At 39.9% G+C, this 13597-nt stretch overlaps 1 protein-coding gene across 1 annotated transcript in view; it reads left to right on the top strand.

The window, feature by feature from the left end:
* Positions 1-13597, top strand: part of FYB2 (FYN binding protein 2) — a 128769-nt gene that overhangs the window by 85452 nt on the left and 29720 nt on the right. Inside the window, exons 9-13 of the mRNA XM_088022981.1 lie at positions 1685-1844; positions 9371-9485; positions 9596-9636; positions 11366-11429; positions 12468-12566. Coding sequence (XP_087879107.1) covers positions 1685-1844; positions 9371-9485; positions 9596-9636; positions 11366-11429; positions 12468-12566 — 479 coding nt within the window. The remainder of the gene's footprint in view (positions 1-1684; positions 1845-9370; positions 9486-9595; positions 9637-11365; positions 11430-12467; positions 12567-13597) is intronic.

Here is a 13597-nt window from a genome sequence, read left to right on the forward strand (position 1 = left end):
CAGGGATATGTTCTCTATCAGTGCTGGCCGTTTGATAAGAGCCAGGTATGGGGTCAGGCTACCACCAAAGGGACATATTCCTGCTTTTGTGGTGTAGATTTGAGTTTGGGAACTTGTTAAAAGTGACTTGGATTATGTTAGGTAAATGTGGTGGGCGGTGTAGCTGGGCAGTGCTGTTTGGGGTCAGATGTAAATGGTAAGTCAGTAGATACAGAATCCCCTGTGATTCAAACTGACCCTAGGAAGCATTCCCAAGGACAGGCCAAGGGGAACCCATACACTGCCTTATTAGGGGCCATGGTGAAGGAAGGTAGTCACTGCATTTGTGTGAAACTCTGACTTATTTTTGTCATTTTTCCCCATTAAAAAGTTCATTCTTGTCTGTGTGACTTGAAAGAATGCCCCTCCTTATATTCTCCTTTTAGTTTGCCCAGACCCCACCAAGAACTCAGGAAATCCCATACTTAATATCTGTTAAGTACTTCAGCTTCTTCCAAGTACTTTCAGATGTACTGTCATAGTCAACTCTCCTGTCCACTTGACATCCAAAGTACAGTAATCTCCTCTCCCATTGTCATCTGATAAATGGCCAGAAAGGCTGTAATGCTCCTTGGCTTCCAGTGTCTATTCCTGGCAATCCATCCAGATCTTTCTGAAATGAACATCTGCTCAGATTGCTGCCTGGGGCTCAGTGAGGCCCACACTGAAACTTGCATGCATGACCCTGCATTACTCAGCCTCATTCTGTCACATCTTTCTCGCCTTGTCTTTTTTCCCTGTCCCTTCCAGTCTTCCCTCAGCATCAGCCTCCATACACCTGTCTGAGGACCCTAACACTTCTCCAGATACCCATGCCTTTGCTCATGCTGACTTATCTGCCAGGTACTCCTTCATCCCCTCAGTCAAGGAAGAGTCCTTATATTTTAAAATACTCTTTAGTAAGACCTGCTTTGGAAATCTTCCTCCACCCTGTCTCCCAGTCGAGCGAACTGACCTCCCCTCCTCTATTTCTGTCTCAGTGAACAACACAACTGCAAATGGTTCTTGCCACACTGTATCTTAATATTTGTGTGTAATGTCTCTGTGATCAGTGTGTAGGCCACCGTGCCCATGGTGTCTCTCTACCTCTGGAACTCAGCATTCGTGTCTGGCAAACACTGCAGGGTGGGAGTGGGAAAGGAAGTGAGGAGGAACAGAAGAATGGCCAGGGGAGAGATGAAATGTCAGGCAAAAGGAACGCAGCATTGCTTGGTGGTCAAGAGCACAGGGCTCAAGTCCTGCCTTGGTAGACCACTGGCTGTGAGACCAGAGGATTTGGAGGCCCTTTATTTAACCTTTCGAAACTCTTTATCACATGGACCAATGATACTTTCCCATCGGGGTGTCATGGAGATGAGGTGAGATCAGATATATGAAGAACCTGCTTTGTAGGCAGTGCTCTGTTACATGCTGGCTGCTTTCTGTGGGGCTGCCTCTGCACTGGTCATTCGGTGGCCATTCAGAGGCGAGCCAAAGACTTGGTGTGCATCCTTGTGAAACTTAGTCTAGGGAGACTGTGTTCAGTACCACAATATATCATTGCTCTCCATGAAGCGTGAATGACTGAAGAACAGAACAGAAGTAAGCGGCAAACGGAGCAGGTAAGTCCGAGCTCTACAGCACTCTCCCTGTTGCATGTGTTTAGGGGGCTGCCCATGGAGGGATGCGGGGAAGAAAGCAGGTGATGAAAGTCCTCGGAGGCAGCAGGAGAATGCTGCCCAGGAAGCAGGGCCCTGTGAGCGATGCTGTCCAGACAAAGGCCTGGCCCCAAGACCCGAAGCTGGCCAGGCACTCCCTAGGCCACTGTAAGTTGCCTTTCTTCCTGGTTCTCTTCACTGTCACCAAATGATTTTAAAGTTGTGGGTGTCCAAGATGTTAGTTTCTTTTATAAATATCTATTGAACATTTATTATGTATAAGGAAACTTGCCCTAGTCAGGCAGTTGGGCAGTCATGGAAAGAGCACTGGATTTAGAAAGAAAAGACCAGAGGTCAAATCTAGCCTCTAATACTTATTAGCCATAACTTCATATTCCTGCAACTCCATTTCTTCATTGATAAAAAGGGATCACACTATGGGCCTCACAGGGGATTTGTGAGGGCCAAATCTGACAGTAGGTCACATAATAGGTACTCAGCAAATATTTACTTCTTTCTTTGTGTATCTACCAGCTCCTATTGATTTTTGTAGACCAAAATAATCGATAACTGATGATATAGTTAGGATATCATTAGTTGACTTTATTTAGGTTGTATTTTACCTTCATGTTAGTCAAGACTCTTGATTACAGGTAACAGTGATCATATTGTGTTGAGCAAAAAGGAGACTCACCTCAAGGAAAGTCTGGTGGTGACGGGGTCCACATACACAAACGATACCAAGGACTCAAAATTGCTTCTTCTCCAGGTTTTTGTCTCCCTGGCTGGCTTGGCTCCATTTTCAGACAGACCCTACCCTTTTGGAGGCAATATGACATCCAGTTGTAACAAGCTTATACCCTGTCCTCTTAGGAACCCCAGAGGACAACTAGAAATTTGTACCTTCTCAATAATTATGAGAAAAGGCCCAGATCTGGGTCTTATTGGCTCTGACTGGGTCACATGTCATCTCTAAACCAGTCATTATGACTGGGGATTAGGATGCTCTGGTTGGCTCAGCCCATGTCATAAACTCATCCCAGGAGCTGCAGGCAGAGTCCATTCTACCAAAAGTACATAATATCAGATTGAAGGATTGATTTCCCAAGCGAAAGAAAAGGGCTGTTGGGGAGGGGGATAGGTATTGGGTAGACAAAGAAAACAGATATCCACTCCAGCCCAATAAACCATGGCAGACCACTGACATTTCACATGTTACAAAACAGTTATGAGAAGAATAAATACGCAGTGATCATAAGATGGACTCCGGGTCCCTTAAAATGTGCCTCTGGGCTAGTTGGCCACATCCCTGCCTCACAGGTCCTTCCCTGCATACTCTGCAGCATTCTGCATTTCCTGCATCATGTGTTTAAATGCCCCTGTAATTTTACCTGATCTCTGTCTGGAATTAGCTACCTGCTGATATCCTAGGCATCCTTTAAGATCTATCTCAGAAGTCACTTCTTCTGAGGCCTCACTTACCTCCATCCATCCACCTCTTCCCTGCTCTCCTGGGACCACAATTCCCCACTCCTTTCTGTTTCCATGGCACTGAAACAGCAACCAAGTGACCCCATCTCCATATTAGGCTTTGCAGTTAAGCATTTCTGAGACCCAGGACCCCTATATACTAATCCCATAATCTTAGGAAATTTACAGACTTTCATATACAAATGGGGTTAATACTACTTATTTTCCAGGGCTATTTGTCATTGTATATAAAGTGTATATTTCATGTGCTCAGTAACTGTTCTCTTCATTTATTTCCTTCTCTAAAAATAGTATAGCATACCTTACATTATAATACATGGGGTACGTGTTTGCCTCCCATAGTACATGGTGGGCACCATGTGATTAGAGACCATTTGGTATTTTTCTCTGTATTTCTGCAAACTGGCACAGTGTCTGGCACACTGGAGATCCCCCAACAAAACTTTGTTAAAGAAAGGAATAAAAGAATAAATCCAACTCCAGTGAGACTACAGTAGATTTGACAACATGAATAATTCTCTTGACTAAGAAAAGTAAAGCATGAATTTTTGGAAAATGTATTAAAGTATCACAGAACTGATGTCAAAAGAAAGCATCCATATATTCGCAGGAACCAGGAACCCTGGAAGGTGAGTGCCAGAGCTACTCTTGCCCTAAGGGTTTTTACTGAGCTCTGAATCTCTTGAACTCCTATTTTGATGGTGTGATGTGCAGAGGACAGGAGATATATCCCAGGACCTGCCCCAAGTAAGCTCATAATTGGAGACTTCTGTATAAAGTCAGGACCTCAGAGGATTATGTCCACACAGAATGAATAAGACTGTGCGTATAGTTAAAAATGTTATAGTGTGTACTTATAAATTTGTTATAAAAAGGGTAGATCTCAAGCATTCTGAACACAATAAAAATTTTTTCAAAAATGAAAAAGGGAGAAAGAAGGATATTTTTGATATTAATGACACATAAGAAAGCACAGAGGTGGCATAAAACCAAAAACCATGCCTTAAATTGAGAAGTGGGTAGATTTAATTTGGAGTATAGAAAAAAAATAGAAGTGAGAGGAAGACCAGTTGAAGTGAATTAAAGAGTTACGGGAGAGCCCTGAATATGGGGCTGAAAAGTATTTTCATGCAATTATGTACTGTCCGTGAAGAGTCACTATAGATTTGAGGATTATACCATGAAGAAAACAGTCCAAAGAGGATTATTCTGAGTAATCTGTACATGCTGCTAAAGCACAAAGGGAGTTGCTGAGTCCATTAATAGTTCTTTCCAGTACTTGTTTGAGTAGCACAAAATGCTTAGTCAAGGAGAGTTGGCATGAAATCAAAGTTTTGAGAAGAAAAATACAATAGAGTGTCTTTCTATACTCCTCCTGTGCAAATAGGCCTCTTGAAAAAATGAATGAAATAAAAGTATCACTTCTTTTGGTAGACAAAAAAATTAACAAAACATAAGCCCTGGTAATCAGAAGGAAACTGGTCCATTTTGACCCTGGTGCTGGGTGAAGGAAAAAAAAATGATTACTATAAGCTGATCCTCATGTCCATCAGCGGTTCAAATCCCCACTACAATGTGTGTGGTCCAAAAGAAACCCAAAGTAATCTAATGTGGTATCAGCTTGGTAGCCCTCCCAGACAACTGGTAGAAGCAAACAAAATCCTCTTTGATGGAACCAACTTCTATTCCAGGTTTCAGATAATTCAACAATATATACTTTTAAAAATTAACAGTTCGTAGACAAAAATTACTAAACATACAATCAAACAAGTCACAGTGATTGGAAACCAGCAAAATAACAGATCTAGGAGCCAACCTGAAAGATAGTACAGATATTAGAATTATTAAACACAAAACATAATATTTAACATATTTTAAAAATTAAATATGAACAGGGAATAAACAGATTTGAAAAAGATAAATAATTTGATAAATTGATATAGAAATGCAGTGAATGAATTATACATCAGATTAGACACAGGTGAAGAAATTAAGGAACAAAAAGATAAATCTAGAGAAACTATCCAAAATATATTCCACAGGAGAAGTGATAGGAAAGAATGAACGAGAGGATAAGAATCCTCAAGGATAAAAGAAGTCTTAAAATAACATCAAATCAGCATTCTACAAAAGGGTCCTAGAAAGAGTGGGAAGGAGGATAAAATAAAGAGAATAAAGAGATAATGCCTGATAATTTTCTAGAATTGTTGAAAGGTATAAATTTATAGATCCAGAAGCCCTTAAGTTCTCAACTAGGATAAATAAAAGAACTCCACACCTAGTTATATCTTAAGGAAATGGAAGAATATTGAAGAATAAGAGAATATCTTAAAGTATCTTAAAAGCAGACAAAGGAAAAGGCCAATCACCCAGAAAGAAACAAGCAGGCTGATTGCTGAGTTCTCAACAAGAGTGCGTAACTTGAATACAGTGCTGCTGAAAAATATTGAATGTCTATCCAGAATTGTATAACTAGTGAAAATGCATGTCAGGAATGGAGAAAAAATTATTATATTTTCAGACAAATAAAAAGTGAGAGATTTTAATCACCAAATGAAACCTTCTCAAGGAGATTCTAAAGCATGTAGTTCAGGCAGAAAGAAGATAATCCCAGATAGAGAATTCCAGATGCAAGAAAGAATAGCAAAAGTGTCAACTGAATAAAACAATAACATCAAACTGGGGAGAGGGGAAAAAATATTGAACATTAATAGCACATACTTTGGGAAGGTAACTCAAAGCATTCTAAGGTTTTAAATTGTAACAATAGTAATTTACGCTAGCTTTAAAAGAGAGTAGCTAGGATATATATTCATCAAAAGATACCAGTCAGAGTGAAAAAGCAAGGCACAGAGTGGAAGAAGTTACTTGATTTATATATATGTTTGACAAAGATCCTGATATGGAATATATAAATCTTCTATAAACATCACTGTATCCAGAAAATATAAAAATCAGAAAAAAAATTGGAGAAATTGGGAAAATACTTGAAGAGGTACTTAAGAAGACATTCAAAAAGCAAATATATTTTTTAAAAAAAGCAAATACATTATGGAAGGGCTGTTCACCTTCATTAAGTCTCAGGGAAATGCAAATGAAACCTACAATGTGATATCACTACACGCCCACTCAAATGGCTAAAATAAAAACCACTAAAAATATCAAGTCTTAGTGAAGTTATGGAACAACTAGAACTCTCCTACACTGCTGGGACTGTAACTGGGGTAATCACTTTGGAAAACTGTCTGGCAGTATCTATTAAAGCCCAGCATATGCATCTCCTATGACTAGCAACCCCATGACTATTCTTATACCCAATAGAAATGCATACTTCAATTTACCAAGACATATACAAGATGTTCATAGCAGAACTTTTTATAATAACCTCAAACTGGAAACCATCCACATGTCCATCTAAAGTAGAAAGGATAAATGTAGCATGTTCACACAATGGAATCATTACAGGAATGAACAAATTACAACCATACGCAACAGCACAGATGAATGTCACTTAGTATTGAAGGGAAGTAGGCAACACCAAAGAGAACATTCTGAATTATTCCATTAATATAAGGTTCAGAAATAAGCAGAACTGACCTCTGATATTAGGCAGTACTATGGTGGCTCCCATTGTGGGAGGGAATGAGGACTAGAACAGAGCATGGGAAGGGCTTGGGGGCACTGGCAGTGTTAGGTTTTTGATCTATGTACATGAATATGTTCAATTTGGGAAAATCCATTGAGCTGTACTCTTATGATTTGTGCTTTTTCCTGTATGTTATCATTAAAATTTAAAACGTACTAGGATAACTATTAAAAGATAGCACATATTCCTTCCAAACAAATAGAAAACAAAGAAGAATGAAGAGAAGAAATATCAGTCAAGAAAGAGGAAGATGGGGGGGGAACAGAACATATAAAAAGTATGTAATGAGATAGAAGATGTAAAATTTAATATATCAGTAAACACTATTAATATGCAAAACACTCTAGTTAGAAGACATATGCATTCAAATCATTCAATATTAAAAAAAAACTGGAGTGCCTTTTATGTGCCTGGCTCTATTCTAGGTGCTGGGGGTATAGCAGTAGACAAAACTGACAAAAATCCCTATGCTCATGGAAGTTGCATTCTGATCAGAGGAGACAGATGGTAAATATATAAAAGATAAAATATCCACTCTGTGGAATGCTATGGTAGTAAATGTTATGGGAAAAAGTAAAGCAAGGAAAGAGAATCAAGAAAGCAAGTGGAGGTAGTAGGAGTTGTAATTTTAAAGTGTTCATAGGTGACTCCAAAGATGTAAAGTAGGTGAGAGCCAAGCGTATCTAGGGTAAGCATGTCCTGGGGAGGGGAGAAGAAATGCAAATATCCTGAGGCAGGAACCTACCAGATGTGGGGGCAGAACAGCAGGGAGGCTGTGTGGCTGGAGCAGGGTGTAGTAGGAGATGAGGTCAGAGACATGATAAGGGCCAGATAGTGTGGGAGCTTCTGTAGACCATTCCAAGAACTTTGGCGTTTCCTCTGACAGATTTTTCAGAATGACTGAGAGGTTTTGAGCACAAGAACAGAATGATCTGATTGTATTTAAAGAATCATCCTGGCCGAAGTCATGAAAGAAGAAATGCAAAGGGATAAATCAGGGACCTGTTAGGAGCTTGTTGCGCTAATGTGAGAGAAATGACTGGAGCTCGGAGGAGCATACGTGGCAGACTTGTTGAGATGCGTTTGGATTCAGGATAGAATTTGGAAGTAGAGAAGGGAGTCAAGGACGTCTTTGTGTTTGGGACCTGAACAATTGAAAGGCCGTGTGGCCATTTTTTATTGAGATGGAGCCGACTTCAGGAAAAGCAGATTTGCAGAGAGAAAGTGTGAGTTTGGTTTGGAGCATAATGTGTTTAGACAACCAAATGGGAGTGGTGTGAAGGCTGATGGAGTATCTAGAATTCATGAAAAATGTCTAAGTTAGAGATGTAAATTTGGGAGTTGTCTGTGTTTTTAAAAAGAAGCCACAAACTTTTATATACGTTGCAGCCAAAAGGAAGGATTCAGAAAGGAAAAAAGAAAATGTCTTGAACTGGGAATTAAGCACCTGGGTGTTCGGCATCTCTGCTTTGTGCTGCAGAAATTTACTGGTAACGCCTTAAGGAAAAGCAGCACTTTATGGCTTAAGGAGCTGACATGCTTGAGACGGTTCAGGGTCTACATGCTAACTGACTTCTTATTAGGGGATAAAATCTTGTTGCTTGGTTGGTTCATTTAATTGACATAAGTCAATTTGCTCATTGCTTACTTCTCAGATGTATCACTTCTTCTTTCTGAATAATAGTTCATGTGTGAAAATGGTTCTGAATCACCCATACTCGAAATATTAACCCACACCAACTGATAAAAATGTGGCAATTTTATGGTTATGACAAGTTTACAGCTCTGTGAAATAAAGCAGCACCTGCAACTAGCTACTTGTGTCAACAATCCCTGTACATTTTTCAACCTGGCACACCATCTTCTGGCTAATTCCATCACTAAGAAATAAGAAATGTTAACATGCTCAAACAACTTGTCTAAGAAATTTGAAGATAAAATGCCACAAAACTGGATAAGGTCATCTAGATTTAAAGAGAGAGAAGGGGATCCTGGGTGGCTCTGTCAGTTGAGCCTGTGACTCTTGGTTTTGACTCAAGTCATGATCTCAGTCAGTGTCATGGGATTGAACTCTGCGTCATTGGACTCTGCACTCAGTGGGGAATCTGCTTGAGATTCTCTCTCCCTCTTCCTCTGCCCTTCCCCCATGCTCGCTTGCTCTCTCGCTCAAATAAATAAATAAATCTTTAGGAAAAAAATAGAAACTCCAGGGCTGTACCCTGGAGGATCTCACCATCTGAGGTCAGAGATTAGAGAACAGCCATCAAAAGAAGAGTTACTGGTCACTAGGCTAGCACTCTTTATAAATACATATTCATCCTTGCCACCATCATATAAGAGTTGGTGTTATTATTGTCCCAACTTCAGAGAACCATAACTGAGTCTCTGCAAGGTGAAGTGGGGTGCCAAAGAAGCATACATACCAAGATTATAACCCAGTTTCAGGGTATGAAATCTGCCTTACTTATTCTTGCCTCCACTGCCATGGCATGTGTAAATGCATTTATGGTAGCAGTTGATGAGCTATTCTTCAGGATTTTCTCTGTTTTCTTTACAGGTGGGTATGTGGAGGCCTTGGAGGTCACTACAGAAGCTCTAGGCAGCGGGGCCTGTAAGCCTCACTCCATCTCAGAGGAGACCTATGATGATGTTGAGTACCCCGGGAGAGCGGGGTAAGTGCACGTCAGCCCTTCAGCAGTGTGGTGAGACTAGAGATGACTGTGGCGAGACTAAAGGTACAACACAATAGGCTAAGGGTCTTTGCATTATTTCTCCCCTGCAGACCACAGTCAGACCTCTGTAACTCATTTGCTTCCGATAATGGTAAGTATAAGAAGACATTTGAAACTGTCGGTAGGAACTGCTGAGTGCTTCTGTGGCTGATAGTGTAAGGTGTCTTTTATCTTTATATACTTTTAATAATGCCAGTCAGGCAAGGTGATGATAAGCTAGGTGGGAGAAGTGGTCCAAGGTATGTGCTAACAAATGCACTTAGAATCATGAAGGTGAAGACGCTAATGATGGGGCTCTTGTGGCAATAAAGCAAATTCACTGTGAAATGTCCTCCTTCCTGACTGCTTCACAATGCAGGTCTGGTTATAGGAATTTTTTTTTAATTTAAATTTTGTTAATACACAGGGCAATATTGGTTTCAGGGATAGGATTTGGTGGTTCATGACTTACATTCAACACCCAGTGCTCATCACAAGTACCCTCCTTAATCCCTATCACCCTTCTAGCCCATCCCACACCCACCTCCCTCCATCAACCCTCAGTTTGTTCTCTATCATGAAGAGTCATTTAGGGCTTGCTTCCCTCTCTCCTTTGTTTCTTTTCCCCTTCCCACATGTTCATCTGTTTTCTTTCTTAAATTCCAGGAATGTTGTTTACTTAACACACTATCATGGTTTCCCAATACTTTTAAGATCAACTCTTACATGGTCTAGAGCCTTGAGTGGTTTGCCTCTACCTGCTACTGAGGACTTTTCACACCATACTTAGTCTTCATCCTTGAGATCCATTCATGCCTACCTCCTTTTAGCTTCTCTGACTTGCCAAGCTCCACCACAGGGTGTTCTCATGTGCTCCTCCTCCTTTTTGGAGTGCTCTTCCCTCCCCTGGGCCCCTTTGCCTATGTGACTCTTAATGTTTCCTCCAATCCCAACTCCTTCATTATTGCCCCAGGGAATATTCCCCTTGGTGTACAGTCTCATCTATCTCCTAGTACCATGGTCCTCTCTCTCAGCACTTTACAGTTATAATTTTATATGTATGTGATTCTTCCATTAATAACTGTCTTCCCTCCTAGATTGTTACTTTCTTTATGCTTGCTATTTTTCCTAGCCCCTAGCATAATGCCAAGCACATGTGAGATACACAAAAAATATTTATTGAATGTGAATGGATAAGGAAATAACAGAGGAGGGATAATCCTCTGTTGCTTTTGTCTTCCTTAGAATGTCAGAATTTTAGATGGTGAAACAACCTTAGAGATCATGAAATCTAGTATGCCATTATAGAAAAGAACTAAGGCATGGAGAAGTTAAGTGACTCTCCTAAACTCACTGTGTGTGAGTCACATTTTAAACTTGAAAATCCTCCATTGCTGGGTAGCCTCAAAGCGTATCTGTATACTTTAAGCTCATGTGTTGGGCTAGGCTAAAGCCATGCTATCAAGAGAAAGATTATTCAAGATGCTTTGGCTCTCCATTATTGCCCCAGCACTCAGCACAGTGTGTGCTGTTTAGTAGACTCTGAATGTTATATATGAAATATGCAAAGGATGAGAGTAGAAGGATGGAATCTGTTAATAAATGAGCTTTCTTCTACTACATCAGATCAGACTTGGAATTGGGTGGAAGCAAATATGAATTTTCACTTTGTACATACTTTTATAGAGGTTTAACTATTTTTACCATATGCTTATTAAAAAAAATTGTGCTTGACATCAAATTGTACTTAGCACCTGATAGGTATCCAGTAATTTCTTATGAAATATGAATCTGAACTACTGTCATTATAATAAATGAAAATAGTTTATTTTTAATTTCAGAAGAAAATAGTGAAGAAGTATATGAAGAGGTCTATAAAACAAAGAGCAACTACCCAGAGATAGAGTGAGTTTCTCTCTTTCTCAGCTTTGTAGCTAATGGTACTTCCCTGTTAGTGTAGGAAAACCAGAGTTGAAGAAACAATGCCCTTCCCCTTGACCCTATCATCCTTAGGGAGGATTTGCATCAAGAGTAGAGATAAGATATTTTAATACTACCCTGTGATGAATAAGAGACTTGTGATTGTATACAATCATATGCTATAATTTTTAATTATATTGCTTCCTCTTTTGAGAAAGTGTCCTCCTCTCAAGGTAGAGGGCTTTAATATTGTGTTAGGAAATAAGTGAGAAAGGAGAAGTAAATATCAGTAAAACTTGGCTTCAGTTCTATCAGCATTTCCAGAAGAAATCAATGGTTATGACTTAACCTATGTCTTTGCAAGTTAATAAGACTGTCTCTGGGATTTTGGCTTAATTTAATATCTAAGAATTCCACATTACCAGGAACATTTGTTCAAATGGGCATTATTCATCAAGTTTAGTTATTGGGGCACATTGTGGAAAGGAAACAGCAATGGTCAAAAGCAAGAAAGTTTAGGGTTGAAGGGAAGGGTAGGGATCCATACTGGGTGGGATGGTGTGGGTGTATCATTCCCTCTCCCTACCTCCTAAAAAACCTGGGAGCATATTTGGAAGAATTGTAATCCTTAACCGGGCAGTAAATGTACCACCATTGTGGTGACATCATTCAATAAATTAAGTCAGTGATGTAGATTTCAGGAGCCAGGAATTTCAAAACATTTTTCCAGTATAGTTTATAAACTATGCTTCCCAAAGTCACCTTCTCTAAAAGGAAGACCTTGCTTTGTATCCTCAAAATAGAGACCATTTGGGGTGGATGAAAGTTTGTATTGAAGTGTAATCCCCTTCATAGCTGACTGGTATGTGTTATTTCATATTGGTACCTCAACAAAGAAGAGCACAGATGTCGATAAGGCATTTCCTGTCTCTTCCTGGAGTGAGATGTGTTCTGGAATGAGCCTCGTCCATCTCCAGTACTCTGTGAAATGCCATGTTATTTATATCCTCTGATTCCTCTTAGTTTAGACGGAAAAGAAGCACTTAAAAGACTGCGGAAATTCTTCAAGAAAGAAAAGGATAGGTTTAAAATGAAGAAAAACAAGTTGAAAGAAAACATGAGGTAAAAAGTCTTTCTTACTTTTTCTTTCCAGGAGAGGCCTAGCAGTTCTAACCTGGTAGTTTTACATCCTAGTCTCAGAAACAGTGCAGGGGATATCTGAAAGTAAAACCAAAGGCCCTGGTTAACACCTGCCTCTTCCTTTTCAATTTGTGAGTGAACCATACCCACAGATACTAATAAGACAGTGACAATATCCCTTTTGGAAAAAAAAAAAAACTGATGGTAAAGGGTTGTAAACAAGGGTAGAAGGAAGTCTAGAAAGGAAATTTTTCCTCATCACCTTTGGCATATATTCCTATTATCACTAACTATTATATTATTAATTGTATCCTTTTATGCTTTCTTAGCCCTACAAGGTCCAGTGGTTTTAGTTGTCTACATTTTGTATTCTAATTTGCCTCTCTGGAGTGAGGCAGTGTGTAGAGAGGGGAGATGAACTTTCCAGCTGAGTGGGTCATATATCTCAAGGTCTTAGACCTGGAGAGGACCCTCTCTTTCCCAGCTAATTACCAGTGTTTGAGAAGGTTACAGATTTACTAGCAGTAGAGATGGGAGGCCTGAATTCTGGGTTCGAGTTTCAGCTCTGCAATTTATTCATTGTGCAGTTGGGGGCAAATCATGATCCAGCCCACGTTTCCTCTTGCATACAAGGGAGACTCAGAGGTACTTCTCTAATATGTAGAAATGGATAGATCTGTTTTAAGAGGCAGGGGATGGTAAAATAATTTCCCCAGGGTCATCAGGTATACTGGCGTGGAATTGTTACTCTACCTTGAAGTTCTTGTCAATCATAAAACTTCGAAGTTATGTGATTTTAAGTCCAATTGTCTGCTGGATCTAGATCTACCAAGAGATCTAACAGAACATGGGGTTCATAAATTATAGTCCTGACCATGGAACTAGAGCTGCAGTGGTCAATAAGACCTATGCACAAAGGCATTGTCTGGGCCTAGCAGGTTAGATGCTTCTGACAAAAAATTATGCCTGTGGTCCCTTAGAAATTTGATCCAGGTGAGGGGCACCTGGATGGT

The sequence above is a fragment of the Eumetopias jubatus genome, unplaced genomic scaffold, assembly GCF_037043125.1.
Source record: "Eumetopias jubatus isolate StellerSeaLion01/CBP00866 unplaced genomic scaffold, mEumJub1_p1.0 scaffold_4, whole genome shotgun sequence".
Classification (NCBI taxonomy): Eukaryota; Metazoa; Chordata; class Mammalia; order Carnivora; family Otariidae; genus Eumetopias; species Eumetopias jubatus.